At 42.6% G+C, this 25,226-nt stretch overlaps 1 protein-coding gene across 2 annotated transcripts in view; it reads left to right on the top strand.

Annotated features, from left to right (window-relative positions):
* Positions 1 to 24,614, top strand: part of LOC119005073 (peroxidasin) — a 68,474-nt gene extending 43,860 nt beyond the window's left edge. For both annotated transcript variants that reach the window (XM_037072515.1, XM_037072514.1), the window contains 9 exons: positions 2,013 to 2,170; positions 4,918 to 5,924; positions 6,089 to 6,585; positions 6,821 to 6,955; positions 8,861 to 9,069; positions 18,972 to 19,080; positions 19,323 to 19,455; positions 20,808 to 20,921; positions 21,934 to 24,614. In XM_037072515.1, coding sequence (XP_036928410.1) covers positions 2,013 to 2,170; positions 4,918 to 5,924; positions 6,089 to 6,585; positions 6,821 to 6,955; positions 8,861 to 9,069; positions 18,972 to 19,080; positions 19,323 to 19,455; positions 20,808 to 20,921; positions 21,934 to 22,077 — 2,506 coding nt within the window. In that variant the 3' untranslated portion in view covers positions 22,078 to 24,614. The remainder of the gene's footprint in view (positions 1 to 2,012; positions 2,171 to 4,917; positions 5,925 to 6,088; positions 6,586 to 6,820; positions 6,956 to 8,860; positions 9,070 to 18,971; positions 19,081 to 19,322; positions 19,456 to 20,807; positions 20,922 to 21,933) is intronic.
* Positions 24,615 to 25,226: the final 612 nt, after the last annotated feature.

Below are 25,226 nucleotides of genomic sequence, written 5' to 3'. Positions count from 1 at the left end.
AGTGCACGAGGTCTGCAGTTTTAAAGCTTCACAATAGAATGCTTCAATGAAAAACAGTGTTTAAGGCCACAGTTCTAACAGCTATTGAGTCAGACAATTATTCTGACAGCCGCATTAAATATTCGACTGCTTGTTAACAGCTTTTCATCATTTTTACCAGTGTCTCTCTTTTTTATTTGTGCATCAACCAAATCATTTCCAGGAAGATACAAGAAATGGTTGCGTCTCCAAATCTTTGTTCATCCAGTGAAGTTTCTTTACACTTTCTGTCACCGAAAGAGATGGGGGTGGTTTGAATATAGCTCATAAGTGTTTCCATCCTGTTGAATTGATGTTGTTAGCAGTTGGGTTTTTCTTGGCGCGCACAATCATTAACTCTGCCCACACATACACACACAGTCCACAGATACACATACACACATAGAGACATACTGTATGCACACAGGAACACAGTGCTAACCTAAATTGAGATTAGGGGATTTCCAGCTCTCTTTAATGGCAATCACAGGTTAAGACTCAGTGTCATCCTTGGCTGAGGGCACCAGAGACTTTATTGTCGTTTGGAAATGATCAAAATAAAAGAGAGTGACACTGGAGATTGAGAACATATCAGGAGAAAAGCTGGTAACACTTGTTACTTGTATCAGATAACACACTGGCTTTGTTGCCATCTTTCAGACAGTTAGACCCTGTTTTTTTTGTTGATGACTGCAGCTGCTCACTATATCATACAAAGTGTATGTGTATGTGCTTTTTCAAATGATCTAATCTAAAGTGATTAAGATTAAGATGCCTTTTTTTCCCGCATGAAAACAATAGTGTAAAACACATCTTTGATCATGCTTGGAAACAGTTCTCACAGCTTCCAATTCCTGCCAATGTTGATGTTGTTAGCTGTAGGAGGAAGTAATGCATTATTAACCACATCAAGAATGTGTGGAAAAAACCTGTTATGCAAAACATTTTGTGCTCAGGGTGATTAACTTTATTACACCATATTATAATAAAGTTTTTTGTAGAATAGATATTTATATCATATGCACATTTCATATGTTTTATAATTGTATGTTCTGTTGCTATTATAGAATATATGCGTTTTTAAAGTGATGCTGCTGCATCAGAAATCTCATTTAAAAAAGCTGCCCCACATATTTTTGCCACCATTTCAGTTTTGAACATATTCATGTTCCCATAATAACTTGGCTTACAAGTGCATTATGTCATCTTTGAATTTTACATGCAAAATGAGGCAATTTTTGTTTTTCATTCAACTGGTCGGGACATCTGTGGATCTGGCATGTGGTATCCCACACACTGCTGTCCAAGTCCAACTGTGACTGAGCTTTTAAGGCTAGAGTTGAAAGAATGTTTCAAATAGTAGCTGCCTTGAGGTGATGGTAAAGCAGCGAACTTTAAGGAACAACACACATTCACGTACAAAACTCAGTTGAAGGTTGATGATGTGGATTCATAAGTGTAATGATGAAGATGTTTGTGGATGTTTTTGGCTTCTCCCTGTTCGAACTCTCTGACCTGCTTGTGCTGCAGCAAAGACATTTTTTGGAAGCTGTCAGAGATAGCTCTGCCTGCTTTTCCTTCCCTCTAGAAAAAAAGGAAAAATGTAACCAGAAGAATGTCATTTGAGCATGAAATTGATCTTTCCTTTCTGCTGTCTTTTTATGTTCTTTAAACCCTCTTAATTCCCACACATTATTTTTAGCTCCTTAATCCTTGTGATTCTTCAACAAATACCACCTCAATTGTCTCTTGTCCTTCATCAGTTCAATTTAATTTCAGTTCAAATGGCTTTATTGGCATGACCTAACACTTCATACCACCAAAGCAAGCATTTAGACATTGGAAAGCTAAATATACATACTATAGCAAAGGGACATATTATAAGACAAGTCATGAAATATAACAGCAACAACTTGTGTCAGGTAACTGATCATCAATCTTTCTTTTTCTTCCACCTCCCTTACACCCTATCTGTCTATCCCTCATCCCTCCAGTCAGCCTCGTACCCCAGGAGAGTTGCTAGCTCTTTTCCGGTATCCACGTGACCCCTACACAGTGGAGCAGGCGCGTGCTGGGGAGATCTTTGAGCAGACACTTCTGCTCATTCAGAGCCATGTCAACCAGGGTCTCATGGTCGACACCAATGGCACCGGTGAGACTGCCAACCAAATATACTGTGCTGCTATGAAAAAGGGTCCAACCAGGCTGCTACGCCTTTGTAACTTTGAATCCAGAAAATGTATGAAAAAAGCTGTAACTGTTATATGATTTAAATGAGACGTCAGACTGTGTAAGATGTGGCTACACAGACTGATGCATAAAGGACTGATGAAATAAAGTGGATCTTTAAAGATTCACAAAGAAAGAACAGGAAAGATAAATGTTGGCATTTTGCCTTTTTTTGGGAGCTGACAGTCTAGAGAGACAGGAACCATGAAGAGAGGGAGAGAGAGAGAGTTATGTCTTGTTTTTGTGTTAATTACTGTGAGAGAAATGCTGCTGTCTGATTAAGACACTGTAAATTAACCTTTTTGTGCCTTAAAGAAATACAAGGTATGTATGAACATTTACAGGTAAACCAGCCAGGTTGGTCTACATGGACCTGCTATTTGTTCACTTATGTTCAGAGTTTATAATCATCTCTCTCACTGTCTGCAAACCTAGCTCCATTATTAGGTCAATTTACCTGAACATACTGTCTTATTGATGGCTAAGAATATGTATACATACATTATGTATACATATAATGTACATATAATGTACGTATACATATATATATATATACATACATTACTTACTTACACAACATTTTTGAATAGGGAAACTCCAAATGAAACCTTTTTTTTAGATTGTTAGCACCTATTGTTAGCATCTATTACACACAGACTTTGTGAGTGACAACAATAGGGTTATTTTTTATACACAAACCAAACATTGCCAACAATGAACAATGAGCTATTGTGTAGCTGACCTTCCACAATTGAAAAACAATTTGTTTGACCGGCTTCCTGTACTGCCTCACCTATTATACCATAATATTGATAGTGCATCTCCCCTAAGAAAGGGAAGTGTCCTGTCCTTACAGGCATCCTGTGTCTTCTAGTTGAAGAAAGCCAAACACTGCTGCTGTCTGCTGCTGTCAGGGTGTGACCAACCTTGGAGGGCCTGTGGAAGTGGGACTGTTGTTGAAGGGTGGAACTTTGGCACCATTGCTGTTAATAATGCTTAATACTTGGAGGAAACTTTGTGGTTCTCATTTTGTTTTCAAGTTTTTCAAGCATGATTAGAGGCATAGATATGTAATAATGGAGCAGTTGATGATGAGCCCACAGAAGTTGAATTAGCCTTTTGTCATACCACTCAACACATAGCCAGCAATCACTGTCACACACAGGACAAATTTGAAGGTGGTTTGTGTTAGTATATACTTTGTCTCAATTATGCATGTGTGTAAGCACCTGTCTTGCTTTTTCACATGCATTAAAAAGTGTCCAGTTGACCAAGGAAGAAAACCAGACTGTGTATGTATCTGAGTTTATGGAGCAGCAATTAGTCATTGTAAAGTTTTCACATTGGTGAAATTGGTAGGTTGTGAAATTTTTTTGTTTGTTTGTTTGTTTGTTGTTGTTTTTTTTTTTGGGGGGGGGGGGGGGTCATGTGGTGTTGTGAAAAATGTTAAATCAAAGAACACAGACTGATTAAGTAATATTTGAGAACTAATAGTATGTAGAAAGAGAGTTGGATGAACAGATAGGGGAAAGTCAAATGGAGCTCTGTGAAACATGAACAAAGACAGAGAGGGAGAGACAGTGTTTTCATTACTTATGCCAACAACATTGTTATACTGGCCCCAAACCAAGCTAACAGATAATGTTCTGCCCGTCAGCAGAAACAAACGTGCTGTTTTTATTGTATCTCCATTTCATCTTGGAGGGCACCACCACAGTTTCCCCATTCTCCTGTGATTTCATACATATGAACCCACACCAGTGATGTGTGTAAAGTGAGAGCATGTTGGAATCTGGTAGAAGGTGATGCCATTTAGTCAGGAAGTCTCACCTAACCCTCACTGTGGTTGGTGGTAAACACTTAACACTTGTTCTCGTGCACGACCATAACATCACATACATCAGTAACACATCACAGACGCATACAAACATGCACATTGTGTGTGTGTGTGTGTGTGTGTGTGTGTGTGTGTATGTATGTATATATATTACAGCTACCTCTGCATGAGGTTCTTTCCATATTCTCTCTAGTCCTATTCTATTCTTTCAAATATAATGCCACTCAGCTTGTAATGCTCAAAGTACAAAAAATCCAGCTGAAAAATTCAAACTATCCACAGCAGTTTTTCGCCTCTACCAAACACCAAGAGCATCATCTCACAGTAGAAAGCTGCATCTCTTCATGGACGAGAGGCTTGTGCTGAGGACAGGATGGGATGAAAACATTAGTGACGTCCTCAGCTTACCTATATGTTAGCCAACTTAGTTAACCAGCTTAGTTAGCCAGCCTCTTTTCCATGGTAGATGCATGTTTTCATCAGTACCATAATAGAGTTGGCCAGTGTAGTTTGGCAGAAAGAAACTATCTTTATAATCTTTGGATTATCTTGAGTAAATGGGTCATGATTTCTGGAGGGAAACATTGCCATTAAGTTTTTTAAATATCTTGTTTGGTACTTTGATCACAACAATCCATCTAGTACCATTATATCTGAGAAAATGCAGACATATCTACGGAAGATATTCCCCAAAAAGTGCAACTCACAACAATACAGTACAGATAGATAAAGTGCAAGGTTTTATGATTTCTGTTGTCCCAAACTGTCCTTTTACGTCTATATAACACTTATCTAGACACATCATGTGTTGAATTTATTTTGCTTTCCCACAGCCTTTCGCTACAATGACCTGGTATCCCCTCACTTTCTGGATGTGATTGCCAATCTGTCCGGCTGCACAGCCCACCGCCGCTTCAACAACTGTTCTGACATTTGCTTTCACCAGAAGTACCGCAGCCATGATGGGACCTGCAACAACCTGCAGCACCCTATGTGGGGTGCCTCACTCACTGCCTTTGAACGACTCCTTAAGTCAGTCTATGATAATGGCTTTAACCTGCCAAGAGGTGCTACTGATCGACTGCATAATGGATACAGGTTGCCTCTGCCGAGGTTGGTGTCCACCACCATGATTGGAACAGAGACCATCACTCCTGATGACCGCTACACTCACATGCTGATGCAGTGGGGTCAGTTCCTAGACCATGACTTGGACTCAACAGTGGCGGCCCTCAGCCAGTCAAGATTCTCTGATGGCCAGCTGTGCACCCAGGTCTGCACCAATGACCCGCCATGCTTCCCAATCCAGTTCCCACCCAATGACCCAAGGCAGCTGCGCAGTGGTGCTCGCTGCATGTTTTTTGTCCGATCCAGCCCTGTATGCGGCAGTGGGATGACTTCTCTTCTCATGAATAGCGTCTATCCAAGAGAGCAAATCAACCAGCTGACCTCTTACATTGATGCTTCAAATGTCTACGGCAGCTCACGACATGAATCTGAGGAAATCCGAGATTTGGCTAGCCAAAGGGGGCTGCTCCGGCAGGGTATCATCCAACGAACAGGGAAGCCACTTCTGCCATTTGCAACTGGACCACCCACTGAGTGTATGAGAGATGAAAATGAGAGTCCAATTCCATGTTTTTTAGCTGGGGATCACCGTGCCAATGAGCAGCTTGGTTTGACCGCCATGCACACAGTGTGGTTCAGGGAACACAACCGAATTGCTACAGAGCTACTGAGACTGAACCCCCACTGGGACGGGGACACCATCTACCACGAGGCCAGGAAGATAGTGGGGGCCCAGATGCAGCACATCACCTACAGCCACTGGTTGCCAAAGGTAACATCTGTCAGCTTTTAATGTTCTGTGGTATGATGCTTATTGTCTTTTTTACCATTTTGTTTCACTGATTACATTATTATATATTGTGGCAACAATCACAAAGAATGTGATAAGAAGAAAGACTGATACATTCCTTTTCTCATTATCATAATTTCTTCAAGATCCTGGGTGAGGCAGGCATGAAGATGATGGGGGCATACACAGGTTACAACCCCAATATAAATGCTGGCATCCTGAATGCTTTCGCCACTGCTGCTTTCCGCTTCGGGCACACCCTCATCAACCCAATACTCTACAGGTTAGATGCGGACTTCCAGCCTATCCCCCAGGGGCACATATCTCTACATCGGGCCTTCTTCTCCCCGTTTCGCATCGTGAATGAGGGCGGGATCGACCCACTCCTCCGTGGGCTCTTTGGCGTTGCTGGTAAAATGCGGATTTCCAGTCAGCTGCTGAACACGGAGCTGACAGAGAGGTTATTTTCCATGGCCCATGCTGTTGCCCTGGACCTTGCTGCCATGAATATACAGAGAGGAAGGGATCATGGAATACCCTCGTACAATGATTACAGGACCTTCTGTAACCTGACCTTGGCACAGACGTTTGATGACTTGAGGAATGAAATTAAGAATCCTAATGTCAGAGAGAAAATTCAGAGGTAATTAAACACTCAAGATGGCTATCCATACACTTGGAATTTAACATATCTTGGGTTGAGATCGGTATGCGACAAAACAGCTGTTGGTGATGGTCAAGCCTGTGAACAGTTTAAAGATGCATAGTCAATGTCCTTGTCATATTCTTAGACACAAAGATCTTGTGCTACAAAATTCTTCAGGATCAAGCTATTTTGACATAGTTTAGTGATCCTGACTATTTCTCCTATGTGGCAGGCTGTATGGCACTCCTCTGAACATAGACCTGTTCCCTGCCTTGATGGCTGAGGACCTGGTCCCTGGCAGTAGACTGGGGCCCACACTCATGTGCTTACTGGCAACTCAATTCAGACGCCTGCGGGATGGAGACAGGTACAGTAAGGTCACATCTCATCTCACCATTCACAAACACATAGCCTCCAAGAACAAAATTAAGAATACCTCCAGCCCAGTCAGTCAGTCAGTCAGTCAGTCAGTCAGTCAGTGTTATGGATACTGCCTGGTTGCTTTTTCCCTCTTTTTTTAGAAGGCTATGTAAGACTATGATATATTAGTGTTGGATGCAATTTGTTACAAAGTAATCCGTTAGAGTACTCAGTAGCACTTTTGTTGTAACAAGTAATGTAAGGCCTTTCAGTTCAGTTCTCCAATTCAAGTAATTATTATTTTTGTTGTTTGTTATTATTGTTATGTAGGTACTTCATCATCTGAGTTATCAGTTAATATAAAAATTGCTGTCTTTTCCTTTCCTTCTTTTGCCACAAAAAATTCCCTTAAACATTTGCACTGTTTCTGTTTCTCTCCTGCTGCTTAGCAGGTGGCTGTGTGCCAGCAGAAGTTAAACCTACAGTTTGGTCAATGAACATACATAGCTAGCTAATTCAGAATAGCAAAATAGCAGAGAGGACAGCATTAACTTGGTGGAAATTTTCCCATTATTTAGAATTTTTCAGCAAAAAGACAAGAACAACATCACAGTGATACTGCAAGCACAACTTGCATTTAAGTGCTTGTTGTATTGTTTTCATTAAAACAGCTGTGCCTACTAGTAGCCCCATTCACACTGCCGTTTGGATGCAGGAATCCTGCACCAATTCTCCACCCCCGCCTCTGTCTGAAAGTTTTAGAGGCAGTGTGGGGTGAAATTTTGCTCTGACGCTGATCCGCCTCTGGAGGTAGTATCAGAGGTGCAGCATTGGTGAACCGGACAAGTGTGAAAGGATAAGCCACCTGCGTATATCAAGGGCATGTCGGTCGGACAATCTGATAACTACAGAGGTCCATCATTCAACAAAATGAAGAGAAATGTCCCACAAGGCAACATTACAGGACCAAACAAAAGTAACGTAGTAACTATAAATGTCTTTGGGAACTTATATGAGGAAAAAAATACCACAGCTGTACGTGGAGAAGCGTCTGTCCTCCTGTCTGTCCTCCCACTTGTCCTACTGACTCTTTGTCACTTTTCTGCCTGAAAAACAGCCTCTGTCACCGGCAAAAAACTTCAACTCGTCAAGTGTTTTTGTTGAAAAAAGAATCACTGTTCACTTCAGGGAACTTTCTGCCATAAAACAGCCTCCCTCCCCACGAGTGAGAGAGTCAGACAGGGTTCTGTTTACTGATGGTGATTATGTATTTATATAATTTAGCACGAAAAACGTAACTGTCATTATAACAGCATCCATATGATTCTAAACTGTCTGCGGGTTTAGATTGACAGGAGGACACTGGTGAAACACCTTGAAAACACAGACGTCATCAACATGATGTGTTCCATCACACCTCTTTAGGAGCCGCAGCACCGGCTTCCAGTGTGAATTACAAAGCGGTTCGTCTTTAAGGCAGAGATGCTTCACTCTGTGTGAATGACCAACGGCGGAGAACTGACGAACCACCGCTGCCCCATTAATGTGGCTTCTCTGTGTGAAAGGGGTTACTGTATGCCTCGGCCCAATTCGCTCTCAGATTGAGCCATAAATGTTATACACACACACACATATATACATATTCAACAGATAATGGCAATCTCGCAAATCCCAGTTTTAGTCAATATTTTGGTGAGAAGATCCGTCAAAGGTATTCATTTATATTATATTTTTTATATATCTTTTAAACTGTAATGATCTTAAAAAAGCACAACAATAGAATATCCTGAGATCTCAGGAGCCATACAACATCCTCACCAGGTGTTTCTCTATCATGAGAAAGTGTGACTGTAAAGGAATTTCGATTCATTTTTCATCCGTCATGTCACTTTCTCCGGTCTGTCTTGTTCAGGTTCTGGTATGAAAACCCAGGGGTGTTCACTCCAGCCCAGCTCACCCAGCTGAAGCAGGCCTCTCTGACGCGGGTGCTGTGTGACAATGGGGACAACATCACACGTATACAGCAAGATGTGTTCAGGGTGGCCGAGCTGCCACACGGCTACAGCAGCTGTGACGACATCCCGCAGATCGACCTGCGCATGTGGCAGGACTGCTGTGAAGGTAAGACATCACATGTTCTTTATAATTATCAAGAGTTTGGATTTTGATATAATGAGGATTTCTAAATGTTGCTCTATGTGGTTGCTAAATTTAAATATTGTGTTCAATCCCCTTCATGTCGAGGTAATGCTCCCACATGGAAAGAACATATATAAACATATAGGTTTTGATATAGGTTTTAATATAGGTTTCAAATATATGCGACATACATAAAATTGGCCGGTTTCATATATTATATGTGTACGTACATATATGTACTGATATGCACATATACATATCGGTACATATATGTACATATATGTACATATATATGTATATATATATGTATGTATATATATATATATATATATATATATATATATATATGTATATATATATATATATATATATATATATATATATATATATATATATATATATATATATATATATATATATATATATATATATATACATACATACATATATACATATATACATATATATATACATATATATATATATATATATATATATATATATATATATATATATATATATATATATATATATATATATATATATATGTAGATATTACGTACCTATATGTTGACCCACATATGCACCCATATATGTACTTATATGTTCACTTGTATATAGGGATGTATACCGAGGACCAGTACTTTTTGGTACTGGCTCCTTATTGAGTCGGTACCAGGGTACCGTTAAGATTCTGGACAAATGATACTGTTATCTGTACTCCGTGACTTGACTTAGAAACGACACCGGGTGCTGCTGCCAGATGCTGCAGTCTATAGCGTTAGCCGGGCTGCATACTATTCCTACTATGCGCACACTCCAAGTGTTTGGTGATGTTGCCTACCCTGAATTTCCACTGGATACTGTCCGCTGCATTACGGCTCCGATCTAGTTTTGCTCTGCCATCCGCCGTCCAGTCACCCCCACCGGTTGCATTAACGTTAGTCCACCACGGTGCAGTACGGTAGGCAGCTGGCGTCGTGAGGCCGAGGACTTTCCGCGATAATCACATAATCACTGTCGACCGCAGTTACAGGTATTCCCGACCAAAGGACATTAGAAGAACTTGTGTTTGTCTCTTTTTTGAGATTTGTGTGCTGGTGTCAACACAGAGTGTTTTATTTTGAAATGTAACCAGATTTTATATTGTTATTTCTGTGCTTGACTTTCTGTCTGCTTGGTGATAAATTCAGCTGACTTGCTGTGGCGTGCTGCATCCACCAGATTTTTATATCTGGTCCTGGTCCTGGTTATGTGTTCAGAAGTATTTGTAATTGCATAGCTTCTGTTCTGTTGAAGCTTTATTATTACCTTGTGGTAATAAAAAGAAGGTTGAATCTTTTAACATCTTGTAAAGTCTTTATTTTTTTATACAAAATTACATGTTGTAGTATCGATAAGAGTATCGATAAGTATTGGTACTGATAAGGAGTATCGATATCGATAAAATCCTAATGATATCCATCCCTACTTGTATATGTACCTATGTGTACCTATATATGCACCTATATATTCACATATATATGTTCCTATATATGATGTACAAGTTTCTTTACATGTAATTGCATGTCATTATTAAAAATTAGATATTAAAGATTTTAAAATTATTAAAATCCATAGCTACATAGCCTACACACAAACAAATAAAAACCCAAAATGTAGAACTTTACATAATTTATTCATATTAAAACAGTTAAATAAAACTAGAACACAAATAATAAATTAAAAATAAACAAATGAATAGAAAAAAACAAAACTATTTTCCTCTCTCTGCTCTTCTAACCTTGGTGAGGTTGGCATTAATGGATGTGCCGATCTGCCCATGCATGGCTGCTGGCCACTTCTTCAGTGTAGCATCTACAGAGAAGACAGAAATAATGAGAAGGCAGTATAATAATAATAATAATAATAATAATAATAATAATAATAATAATAATAATATAGCGCTTCATCAGGAACCCAAGTGCTTACAGGAGGGAGAAAGAGAGAGAGAGACTCTGACTTTTAACCCAACTTTTATTAACTACACCTCCTTATTGCACATACTTCCTGTCAACAAAGCACAAGAAATCATCATAAATAATACAATTACTTACAGACCTACACACACACACGCACCCACACACGTCTACAAGTTAAGAACCAGAGAGAGAGCGAGAGAGAGAGAGAGAATTTTAAAAGTATATTTAAGCTATTGTATTAGAAAACCAACAATTGGTGCAGTCAGTTACCTTTTTCTTTCAGTATTTCTCAGTCTGCCTCTGCTCACTGTACTTTGAGTTTGGGATGTGAGGTCATTTTGTTTCAAGTGTCTTCTCGGCCATCTCCATCTCACATAGCTTCATTTGGAGAGGCTTTGAAATTATCGAAGTTGGGCTGTGAACAGTGACAAAGAATTTGACTTCAAAATAAGAGCTTTATATTGCACCCCATTGGAGTTTAGAACTGGGTTCTTAGCAGGGAGCTTTTAATTTGAAAGTAGTGACCATTCGTAGCTTGCCACTACAACAAGCGGACAGCGAAGACAGCTGCAGAGACTGAGGAGACACTACCATCTCCTGGATCTCAGCTGCTCATCTTGACGCCTGCAAATGAAGTGATGGACTGACTGCTGTGATCAGCTGTTTCCTGGATTTTAAAACTCCCCGGCTGTGGGTCGCACAACAGTGCAGGTCATCGACACCGCCACCCATCTCACGTAATTGTCAGCACATTGACTTCTTGGATTTAGACAGCAATGGAGGCGGAAATAATTGTACCCTCCAAGGCGGCATATTGGCGGACCAAAACAGACCCCCGATTTACCACCTTCTGTCTAAATCCGCAGACCTAGCCGCAAAGAGGATAGCCAAATTGCCAGCTTGCTGCCCAGCATCAAAGCGGCTATTATGTGCCCCTCTATCTCCACCCTCTGTCCATTCCAGCAGGGCATATCTGATCTCCGAGGGTGATAGCGCCAATTTTGCTCCCAGCTGCTTCTGCTAGTTCTGCGCATGAGGGTGATGTCATCAATTATGCGATGCTTGACTAGTGTGACATGATGTCAGTTGCCTCTAAAAATGTTAGGAATAAACAAAAAAGGAGAAAAGTTTATAGGGAATAGTGGCCATTCAGTGTTTATATTATTCTGTGATGAAAATTTTCAATAATTGATATGTAACAACAATCTGATTTAGAGGGGGCAGTAACTTAGTTAATAATGACTGGTTACATGGTAACCCTGGTTCTCTGAGTATAGAGATCATTTAAGACACACCATGCCTATCGTGGCTTCCCCTGTGCTGACTATGAATAGACCCAGCTGCGCAGAGTACCGTTGATTATTCTGATTTGAACTGGTCCCGAGTGGCCTCGATGTGGAGAGATATTCTCTATACTCAGAGAACCAGTGTTACCGTGTAACCCAACCTTCTCTTTCTTATGAGAATGTATATATTGATTATGGGACTCTGTAAGACATACTGTGAGGGTACCAAGGAGACAGAGCAGATGCCACTTCTTTAGCAACTCCCCCTGATATTTTCGAATGAGACGTCACCGCCACAGGGTGCACAAACAAACAAAAACACAGTGTGTGCAAATCATCCAAGAACTATATACAATATACACCCCACACAGGAGGGAGTCAGTAACATCGCCACAACGCAACCTGAGCAAACAAGCCCTACAAGACGCAAGGGCTGGGTGTGAGGAAGTGGCCAGCACCCTGCTGGACCACTGTGAAGGTTGACATCACCCTGGCCGGTCCACTCAGCACAGGGGCATGGTGAGTCTAACATATCTTGAAGTGGCCCTCAGCACATGCTCACCAAAGGAGGTGCTGGCAACCACATTCAAACAATAAAACCGCGTAAACGTGGTCGGAGTTGACCACATAGCGGCCGCACATACCTCTGAGAGGGTGGCGCCACACCATAAGGCCCAGGAGGTTGACACACCCCGCGTGGAGTGCACTTTTACCCCCACTGGCACCAGTTAGCCTGTTTCTCTGTATGCCTGTTGAATTGCCTCCACGAGACAGCCTAGCCTTAGACACTGGTTCACCCAGGCACTGGGGCCCAAAACAGATGAACAGCTGATCCGTTTTCCTGAATGCTGCTGTGCGCTGAATATAGAACTTGAGTGCCCTGACAGGACATAGTGCTGACTCCTCCTGACCCTCGCCTGTCTCCCTAAGAGAGCGCAGCTCCACCAACTGATTCAGGTGAAAGTCGGTGAGCACTTTTGGTAGGTAACACTGGATTCGGATGTAGGACGACTCCCGTATTGCCTGGCAGAAACCGACAGCAACTCTCATGTAGAGAGAGCCAGCAGTTCACCCCACCCTCTTGGCTGATTGCTAAGAGGAATGCCACTTTGAGCGACATCCAGTGAAGGCTCACAAATTCCAGGGGCTCAAAGGGCCCCTGCTCCAAGGCAGAGAGAACCCAACCCAGGTCCCATGTCAGGCTGGCTGGCCTCCTGCTGCGTGGCACAAGCCTCTGTGCACCCCTTCCTTTGGGAATTGTGATAAAAAGCCACTGTCATCCACAGACAGCCTAGCCTCACCTACACGAGAGGCCTTGATGGCTGCCACCACACCCTACAGGGTCGATGGTGACTTCCCAGCCTCCAGGAGCTCCTGTAGGTACCTAAGCATCTCTGGGGCCGAACACGTCACTGTGTCGATCTGGTTAGTGGCGCACCATGACACGAACAGCTCCCAGCGATAGGAGTATGCTGCCCTTGTCGATGGGGCTCAAGCACTCTGCAGGGCCTGAACCATCAAGCTCGAGGGATGCATCCACAGATATCACCTGCCGACACAGGACTAAACCCAGCCTGCTGCCTCTCAAGATATTCCCCGGCACCTTCCACCATCTGAGGGCAACACACAACCTCCATAGCCCGTAGGTCTCTCTGTTGGCACAGGCCCAGACTGAAGAGACACCTCTGAACTGGCCACATGTGCAAAAGAGCTAGCGGAACCACCTGCACAGCAGCAGCCATGAGGCCCAAGAGGCGGAGACACAGCCTCCAAGTGACTCTGGTCCCTAGACGAAAGTGCGCAAGGCAATCACTGAGGGAGTCCCGCCTGTCCCGTGTCAATCTCACCAATCCCGTCCTGGCATCCAGCCACATACCGAGGAACTGGGTGGTCTGAGCTGGCTGCAGACTGCACTTTTTGTCATTTATACACAACCCCACGTCCTGGATGTGTGACAACATTTGTACATGGCGACGAAACTGCTGCTCTGTCTGAGCGCATATTAGCCAGTCGTCCAGGTAATTTATTACCCTGAGACCCTGCCGCCGCAGAGGCCCCAAAACTGTGTCCATACACCTGGTGAAGGTGCGAGGAGCCAGTGAGATGCCAAAGGGGAGGACACAAAATTTTGAAAGTTTTGCCATCAAAGGCAAACCTGAGAAATCTCCTGTGGCCGTCCCAGATTGGTACTTGGAAATATGTGTCCTTGAGAAAGACTGTTGAAAACCAGTCGTCTACAAGGACAGCCTGTTTCACTCATGGCACAGTCAACATCTTGCACCTCAATGGCCAGAGAAACTTGTTCAGGCACCTGAGGTCCAGAATTGGCCGGAGTGTCCCATCATGTTTTGGAGCAAGAAAGTAATGGGAGTAAATCCCTGCCTGCCTGTCTTCCTGCCCCACCTCCCTGATGGCCTCTTTGGCCAGAAGAGTGCACACTTCTGAGCGCAGGACCTCTCTGTGCTGGTGATCTGCAACGATGGAGAATGCAGGCACCATAGTCGCAGGAGGGGTGCTCAGAAACTGAAAACAATACCCCTCAATCATTGTTTAAACAACCCAGGGGTCTGCTCCCAGGGCCTCCCATGAAGTTTGAGACCTCTGAGGGCGGAGGCAGGCTGGGGGAGATGTAGTGTCAGGACTGGGACTTTGGGCCCTGGGGTGCTTTACCACCACGGTCCAGCCTAACCCTCAGGTCATGCAGGGGCTGACTGAACTGCTGCTGCTATTGCCGCTGAACTGCTGCTGCTATTGCCTCTGCTGCTGCTGTGGCTGTCGCAGCTGACGCCCTTCCTGCCAGGCAGTGTTCTGCCTCAAAGCATTTGAAATCTCTCGGGCTGCACGACGAGCTTCCTGTGCCTGCTGGATCATTGCTGCCGCATCTGGTCCAAACATAGCCGTCAGCTCCACTGGCAGCCTGAGCAGGCATGCCTTGTCTTCAGGCTGAAACTGGGACTGCGACAGCCACAGGTGGCATGCCTGCCAGAGCCGTGACAAGGCCTTGCCCACTGCCACCCCTTGCTCCCTCATGAGCTTAGGGAGACGTGAGGGGACTTCCTGTAGTTCACCTACCAGCAGCCCTCCACCTCCTTCTGATAATTGCTGGACCAAATGTCGTTGATACGGGGACAATATGGCTGCCGTATTGCCTAGTTTTGTCTCAGCCGCCATAGCACTATGCATTCTTCCCAGCAAACTATCCATTGCACTGCAGTTCTTGCTTCAGCTTTTACCTTTTCCAAGAACTGATTTGGAGAGAGCCACCAGAGCTGCCAAAGTCGTGTCCACAGAGGGTTGTGGCCCGCAGCCAGTCCTCTCTGGAGCATGCACTGCAGTTATGTCCTGACAGAGCCCAGACCAATGACCCACTGCCGGTGGTGTCTTAAACTGCTTCCTGACCACATCCTCAAAATTTGAGAGGGGGGGCACCAGGAACTGCAGCAGAGGTTCAGACCCTCTCATCTCGTCATCAAAGTGCGATGGGGCAGGTCCTTAGTCAGGTGACATGTCCACCCTCAAGGCAGCCGCAGCCCTGCTGATAAGGCCCTGCAGCTGAGGTGACCACTTCTCATCAAACTCCTCCTCCCCTGGCCATTTATCTACGGAATGCACATCGATCTCCTCATCCGAGGGATGCAGGGAGAGACTGTCGTTCTCGCCCCCTTCCACATCTATCAGGGGGCAGGGGGGATGGAGACCCATGACAGCTGCTTCATTTGAGGGCCCAGCTCTGATTGGCCGGGATTCAGTCACAGACCGCAAACCCCCTGCTGAGCAAACAGTAATGGGGGTATGGGCAGCATCCATGCCAGCCCTTGCCCCCACTGTTGCGGCCGCTGGCCTAGACTGCCTGGCAGGCTGCGGCCCTACAGAAGGGGTGCCTGTTTTGAACAACCTGTAACATGCCTCTCTTTGCCTTGCTGTCATGCAGAAACAACTCATACATGCAGCAGGCTCTTCCCTTGCTGCCTGCGCATGGTCCTCCCCCAAACAGAAAACACAAACATCATGTGAGTCTTCTATAGGGATTTTCCTCCCACAGCCCAAGCACAGCGGACCCTCCCGGCTTGCCATAGCCATGACGTCACCATCACGTGACCCGGAAGTACGCCCAGTGTTTTTTTATAGCAATGGCTAAGTGCTAGCCCTTTCTCTCTTCAATGACCTCACCTTGCCGATATCTGAATGAATGGAAGGGAAGAGAGAGCAGACAGCAAGCGTGTGTTGCTCTCTTATTCAAGCACTTTTTTTTCCTTTTTTCTTACGTGCTTAGTGTAATGCGAAAGCAACCCGGGGGGAGGATGCTGGCCGTGCCCGGGACTCGACGCTTCTCCGGACCAGCTATACCACACGTGGTTCCCTCTCCCGATGGAAAAATTTTAATCACACAAAGTGGAAGAAAAGGAATACAATGAGAGAGGACGCTGGCTGCACCCGCGACTATGTCGCATCCTCAGACCAGCAGAACGCACTTGGTACCCTCAGCTCACTTTTCCTCTTCAAAAGAAAAGAGAGAGCAAGACAGCAACTTTGCAACCCTGAGGGGAGCCTAACATTAGACCAGCTCTCCACCCAAAGGTACCGGGTCACACCCAAAGGTACCGTTCAAACTCTCCTCTTTTCCTTCTTATCTTGTCTTTTCTTTTTCTCTCACATTGTCTGATCTGCCGTAGTGAAAATCAGAAGATCAACGGTACTCTGTGCAGCTCGGTCTGTTTATAGACGGCGCAGGGGAAGCCACGATAGGTGTGGTGTGTCTTAAATGATGATTCACGTCAGCTGCCAGGGTTAGTAATGGAGAGATATTCTCATAAGAAAGAGAACATTCCGTTGTCACATGTCAACATGTATTTAGAATCAAATGTGATGCCAATTTCACGTGTTCATGTGCAATTAATAAGTTATTGCATCCAGTATCTGAGCTTCTGTATTTTAAATAAGGTTGTTCAGCTGCAGTTTACTTGAAAGCACTCCTGTCTGTGTGGTAGTACAAATGGTAGTAATACTGTTTTGGTAGTAAATAGGCAAATGATGTTTTTAGCATTGTTGCTCAACAAACGTTTTGGTAACCCAGCAGACCTCCTCTTCCTGAACTCTCAAGACATAACCAGTGCTGTGCATTCGCAGACTCTATGTGTGGGGGGAACAGAAGTCCTGAATGTTTAAACCTTCCACCAATTGGTGCAGCTGACAAAGCGAAAAGAAGATGAATGACGAGGCACCCCCTGCTGTTATAATAAACCTTTTATCTTTTATTTGGAGACATGATCAGTTGTGGAATTAGAAAATGATTCAGATTGAGTACGGAGTAATAAACCTTGTTAAACTTTAGCGACTGAAAGCAGTAGGTTTTTAACATAAACTATCAGCATTTAACACATTGCATTTATTCTCCCCCCCCACTGAAATAAGACATTCCAGTGACAATGAATGAAAATGTTTATTCAAAAAAACATTCAAAGACTGCAAGCATATTTGATCCTCAGTTACATCAGACTTCTCTGTCAATTCATAATAGTATTTTGGGATGAATTAATTCTTGCTTGATGTAGATGCTTGACAATTTTTTTTTTAACGCCCTAGGTATCATGATGTGTTAGTTGTGTTGTGAGTCTAGCTTGAGGTTGACTTGACTTTGAAAACACTAAACTCATCTGAAATGAGGCGCCCTCACCAATTCCTTGAGAACAAGCTACAGTTTACAGAGGATTAAAAACAGATTTTAATAAGCAACATATGATGCCTCTCAATAAATATCCTTAAATCCCACATTCCAACCCTACTTTGACAAAATGTACAAGGGAAGAGTTAAACTAATAAACAGATACTATCCCACCAGAAACAAGAAGGTAGAAGAGTTGTGGTATTTGTCTCTGTCTGTCTGTCTGTCTGTCTGTCTATAAAGCTGCAGAAAGTTTCACAGCTGTGTTTGGCTCAATAAAAAGAGAGAGGCCACTGCTGAGAAATTAAATGTACGTCTGTGTGCGCACGCGTGCATGTGTGTGTGCGTGCATGCCTGCATGTGCATGTGTGTGTACAGCGCAGCAGGGTATGAGCTGTGTGCTCACGCATGTCGACGAGGGTAATGCCAAGAGGAACTGGAGGAGGTGAAACACTGGCTAGAGTACCAGACACAGAGAAACTGGGCAATTTAAACTGGTCCAAAATGCTCACAAATTAAAGGATTCTGATGGACAGCTTGTTCTCAATGAGATAATAATACCTGATCAGATTTTCAAGTCTTGTGTTTGGATAGTCTGTGTCTTTTACAGACTGTTTTCTGGTAAATCAAATGATCTCTTAAGCCAAGCAGCCAGTTTTTAACTTTTACTGACAAACTGTATTATGCCTCTTGATGCTCTTTGCTGATGGCTCAGCATGCCCTAGGTGTGTACTGGGGTCGGTGGGTGTGTGTGTGTGCGCATGTGTCTTTTGTTGTCTTTGATGTGGGTAAAGTGATGGCACCATTGCCATGGTAATACAATACTCCTCAGGTCAGCACAAAGAAGGTGGCATCAGCAGACATGGGATAAGAAAATATCACTTGAGCCTGAAAAGCTACATGGTAGCAATGAAGATTTAGTTATTGTCAATATCAGTGAACCACGGTCTATTGTATTGTGTTTGACCACAACAGACTGCAGAACCAAAGGTCAGTTCAACGCCCTGTCATACCACTTTAGAGGACGCAGATCAGCTGAGCAGAGCTACAAAGAGGACAAACCTGCCAACAGCATCCAGAACAGGTGAGACAATATGACACACGGTAGGAATTAAAGCTTGAAAAACACATTTCCTGTCAATTGGTGATTATTATGTCACTGACATACTGGACATTAATTTAGCATTGGATTTAAGAGTTAAGACTCAAAATCTGACAAACATAAGCCTTTGTGTGCTCAGATGAATTTTTAGTTTGCCTTAACTTGAAAGTTGAAACATACCTAATGTAAAACCTAATATCACGTTTCTACATTTGTCTTTGCAGTCCAGTGGAAGAATCTGTAGAAAGCCTTGTAAATGTTACTGTGACCTCCAAAAAAAGCACTGAACCCTCACTCAATGACTTCCAGGACTTTGTCTCTGACATGCAGAAGACAATCACAAGTTTACGAAAACAGGTCAGTGTCTGTATCTACACCCACACACAGACTCTTATCTGTACATACGTTGCCTTGCCTTCCTCTCCTGATTGCCCTTTTCTGCCAGTGGTTTGTTGATAATCTTGATGTCTTTAAACAGGTTAGTGACTGACAATAAAGTGGCAGAATGCAGAGACACTAGTGGCAATTTAGGCATCCTAATAAGGCAGACATGGTCACACTTTCTCTGTCGGTTATGGTTGAAAGATAAGACGGTCAACTACGATCTTGCTGTTTATGCTGATATGAGCATAGTGTGACTGCTGCCGATTCACCATCCACACCACCACTTCTACAAATCTTTTTCTGAAATATTCAGCGGTTTCAGGTCACAAGTCCCATATACATGTACAGTAACACATAGCTAATGTTGATTGGATAATTGATTACACATCCAGCAGTTTGTGTCTGTCTCCAGTACATAGTTAGTATTTTTGTACTTCTGATGCCCTCATTTTGAATGAGTTTTTTTTTAGAATGGGTTTATGGTTAGATGCCTGAATATACTCTGTGGTTAGTTTAGGATTGTGCGATAACATGTGGCTAAAAAAATGGTCAGGAGATGGTGGAGAGTGTTTTCAGGCGGGCTAGAGATACTGGGAGGTACACAGGGAGACGCTGGGAAAATCTGTTCACTATCTATTCAATATCAAAAAGTACTCTAGCTGGAACACTAGTAATGTAACTCGTATATTCACCATGCTTGACAGAGCAATCTGGCACCAGAGTATTAAGAGACCAAGTCTGTAATGCAGGAGGTGATGATCTGATGAGGGACAGTTGCATCTTACTGCTGTAGCAGCCACCATGACATTAAAATTATATCATTATGCCAAAGACAAAGACGCCTTTACAGGAGAACTTCACTTGCTAAGTATTCTGACTGCATCACATCTCATTTTTACTACCAAATGACACTGAATTTGTGGCATTAATTTAAATTATAGATATTTTGCTCTATATCACCCTCATTTCACTTTTCACTTACATTAATATCTTTATGTTTTGTGCTTTTTTAATCATCAATCATTTTCTTTATATGAATGTTGTCATAATGACTCCATTTTGTCTTCTATAGTAAGTAGAACTTTAGAGTAAAAGTCTGTGTTTAGAGGGGGCTGGATTGTTGTCCTTATAATAGGTAAATGATGTGATATTGTTCATAATGGTATAATCTCACACTCATGCAGTGTAAACATTCTCATGTATACTGTATTGTAATTGGCTTGTGTATTGTAAAATTTGTTGCAAGGGAGAGAGATGTGTTAATGTTAGTGTAACCATAGCAGTGGCTTGTGTGAATAAATGTTAATGTCTTTGTATCTTCACAGATTAAAAGACTTGAGACCCGTCTGAGCAAGACTGACTGTACTGATAGTGAGGGACGTGAGCGAACAGATGGAGATCGGTGGAAGAAGGACTCCTGTACCATATGTGAATGCAGAGTATGTTTGTCATATAAGTCAAAATGCAGTACAGATGTTTTACACACCCCACACACATATGCACACACAGTGCTAGTCCACTGTGAAAATCTGATCAGGTTTTATTATCTCATTGAGAACAAGCTGTCCATCAGAATCCTTTCATTTGTGAGCATTTTGGACCAGTTTAAATTGCGTTTCAGTGTTTCACCTCCTCCAGTTCCTCTTGGCATTACCCTTGTCCTGGCACTGTAGTCATCGTTGTGCACCAGCCACTTGTCTGCCTTTATTCTTTGTCTCAGACACTGCTGGCATAGGAGATGGCATTTATATGCTAAACCTGGCTTCCTCTGATCCTCTTACTCAATTTTTGCCAGCATTCACACAGTTTGTGTTTGCTCAGTACATGTGATAACACACCTGTTAGCTTCTCTTTTGTGTTTCTCTCTTTTTCCAATTTTCCTCGCCTCACTATAATTCAAGTTATTTGCAATAATTAAATCTGGCAGGCAGTAGGACAGTCTGGGAAAGAACAGTTGGGTTCAACACAACATGCTGTTACTCTAAAACAAAGAACTGTATTGTTCTGTTCAGTCTTGTCATGAGGTACCTAACATGAAGCTCATCATAGGCAAAATGTTTCAGTTACTTTTCATGCCAAACAAAAGCACAAGAGAGAGCCTGGAAAATAACTAACATCTTATGACTACACATGTTGAAATCAATAATTGACACATTACATTCCCATTATTTACATCTGGGAATGTTTATATTTCTATTCAGACACACTTTCTGAACATATGCATCAGTTTGATCTGTTTTTTGTTGAATGTGTCATACAGTTGATTGATTTTACATTTGTCGTATCTTAATTGTTTCCATTTGCTCTAGTTTTTTAGCCTTTTGTACTTCCTGCAATTTGGTAACTGTACTGCAGCTGGCCAGTCTCCCCCCACAGCGACACACACATTTCATAGAGTCTTATCTAATAAGGTAATTGACTTGTTGCCCTTTCTTTTCTGACCCCATCCAGAGTGCCCAGGTGACTTGCTTTGTGGAGTCATGTCCACCAGCTGAGTGCAAACGGCCCGTCAAGCTAAAAGATGCCTGCTGCCCATTGTGCCTCGATCAGGCAAATGTTGAGAAGAGGCAAAAAGCAAACACCCATCATGAATAACCCTCAGGACCCCCACCCACCCCCTGATAAACATTCTAATGGCTGAAAGTTATACACTCACATACAGACATCCAGAGAGAGGATGAGACTCATGAAGGTGTGCTTATCCACAGCCTCACTAGACCCAATAGCCTCAGTTTTGTTTTTGTTTTTTTCATTTTGTGTCTTTTTGTGTTGAACAAGGGAGGGGGGGATTTTCTTTTCTTTTTGAAATGTTGCCCCCTCCAGGGCCAGCAGCCTGAGGCACGGTTTGAAAATGCACTGGCAACCAGCCAGTGATCACTAAATGGATTTATTTCTGAACCGATGGATGGATGGATGGATGGATGGATGGATGGACTGATGGATGGATGGATGGATTGTAAACAAGAGGGACAAACCTCTGTAACAGCCTGTTACCAACACTTGGTGACACAACTTGGGGCTACCTGCCGTCAACAAGCAGGAAAGGGAAGTAGATTGAAAGGTGGCAGCCATTTTGTTGTCTCACAAAAGTTTCTCAGGTTAGAGATGCCGAAAACTGGTGCTATCCCCCCCCTCTTTATCAATGAATTAATCACTAAATACAAACTTTCAATGTATTGTCTTTTGTATGCAAAGCAACCTATATACACTCAGTATATGCCTTATGATAAATCACGATTGAGAGGCCGATTTTACTTAACTAAAAGACTTTTTATGAATAGATTTTTTTCATCTTTTAATCCAAGGTGCTTTATATCATGTTATGAATATGTATTTTTTCCTCCCTTCTTGTATAAAAATGCTTACATATGAAGATAATGTGAAGCCCTACGAAAATGTTTGTAATGCAAAGATGTCTACTGATTACTGCTCCTCTCTCCATGGACAACTTGGTTAACTAACTTCTTGTCTCTGCTGGCCTGTCCTGAACTTGAGTGAGGCGGAGCCGTGTAGCGCTCCCCATTGCAGGACACTCAAACCAGCTCTTGCACTGTTGTGCTATTTTCCAAGTTTCATTTTGCTTTCAGAAAGCAGTGAAAGAATAATATCCATTTTTACCACTGTAATGTTGTGAATTTTGTCCCAGTATTTTCCTCAGCCTCACAAAGCCAAATGTAAGATTTAATTACTTCTAAAATGACATAATAGCATGTGTGTATCTCTGAAACTATGGATGAATGTTGTCGTGAGGTCAGGATTTAGCCTTTGGTACTGCTATCTCTACCACAGCAGTATTCTCCGGGCCTCCTCACAGATCTGTTTCTTCATGCATAGTCATTATTCCACAGACTGCACACAACTGAAGGACTGTTACTGTTAACTGTTCTTCTCTGCTGTTGTGGACCTGCACCACTTTAGACAAGGACACGCTTGCAAGCATTCCTTTGTCAGGTATTCACTTTGACTCCACCTTTTCCCTTTTTAAGGTTTTTGCTCATTTTTGTACAGGATTTGGACATTTCCCCCTGTGAGGACCATCTTCAGTGGTGGTATAGGTTAAGAATGCTCACCCTGCTCATTTTTCTTTTCCATGTTAAAGTTTTTGAGACTGGGGTGACGTCTTGCAGCAGAGCATGTGTGGAGCGCAGGCTTCTCTAGCCCTCTGACCCTCATTCCGTTGTAATGGAAGCCATATGAGAGGGGAAGCGAGAGTAATGTTGGGGGAGGGGTGCGGATGATTGGGATACACTGTCAATCAAAACAAGTCTCTACCATCTTTGTGAGACAGTTTTGTTCCTCTGACTGTCAGCTGGTATACATGTGTAAACAAGTTACTGTACTGTTAAGACAAATGCCTCTTGTGCTTTGCACTGGCTTGCTTAGTGTACGTCATGTTTCTGTTTTCCTGTTTTGCTTTGCTCCTAATTACGGCAAACGGCTGCAGCTGCAGTGTTCCTTTCCATTGTCGTCTATATATGGTAACGTCCTGAGCAAGCATCTGTCACTAAACAGAAATTATACTCTGCAGAATGTTCCATTCAGGATTCCACATGGATTATGGGCCACGCAGTTGCACTGGTAAATTGGTATCATATCATATGTTTAAACAGGTGTGTGTTTACAGTTGTGTATTTTATGCTCTATTACTCTCTGACTGTGGTCCTCCAGTAACAACTGTATGAACACATCCTATTCATGCTCACCAGTGTGTGTTTGTTTTACTAAATTTAGTTTTACAAATTTAGTGTGAGAATGAGCTTGTGTTTGTTGCTCCTCAGCAGGCTAGATGCATTTTGGCAAGTGTCCCAAAGCACTGTGAACTCTGTTTATTACCAGTCTTCATTTTCATATACCTGTTGTATTAGTTCATTTTTTTATTTTCTGTTTTCACCATACTTCTATCTGTTTTTATTTCCACCCAAAAAAAAAACTCTCAAGTGTCGAATGGAATGCACTGCTCCCCAAGACTGAACATGCTTTACCTACACTGTCCCTCAACCAGTGGTCAATGTGGATATAATAGTACCTATTATGACATGTGTATTGTATGTTTGCCAAAGAATGGTTTGCACTGTAATGTATGCCTCTTGACAGTAAAAATAAATAAATAAGCCACATTTGAATTACAGTCATACATGATGGCTGTTGTTTGTCAGCCCATGGGCTCTGCAGTACTACTGAACAACAGATGAGGTCAGTCTGAACGATGTGACCTGTCAAGGTTTATTGATGCTGCGACAGTGCTCAGACATTTGGGGATTTTGATCTTGCTTAAAACAAAAAGTTTTGCTCTAAACATAAAATATATTTAACAACCATACAGGTTCATTCTTAAGTTGTTTAAGCTGCTTGTCATGGACAGCAATGTTGGGTTAATATGGATAATATGAATATTCATTTAGTAACCAACTATAGAATTAATCTGGTACTTTGTATTTGGTACTCGGATTTACTTTTTTAGTAGTTGCTACAATTCCTTAGAAGCCTAAAGTCCCTTTTCATATTTGCATTTGTAGACTTGATTATAAACCCTGGTTCTCTTGTTTTAAGGCATGCAAGTGGTATGTTTTAAAGGAGGGCACTCTTGGCCTGCCTGTTTTTTGTTTGTTTTTTCAGTTCACCACTTTGGTCCAGACAGACTGGTCGGGGTCATTATGTTTTGTGAACTATATTGATATTCAAATTCATGGTTGACTTATCCTTTGAGGTTGACATTTGCGGTTTGGGTGAAATGTCTGAACAAC

Source organism: Acanthopagrus latus, chromosome 16 (genome assembly GCF_904848185.1).
Source record: "Acanthopagrus latus isolate v.2019 chromosome 16, fAcaLat1.1, whole genome shotgun sequence".
Classification (NCBI taxonomy): domain Eukaryota; kingdom Metazoa; phylum Chordata; class Actinopteri; order Spariformes; family Sparidae; genus Acanthopagrus; species Acanthopagrus latus.
This window is presented reverse-complemented; position numbering and strand designations above follow the sequence as displayed.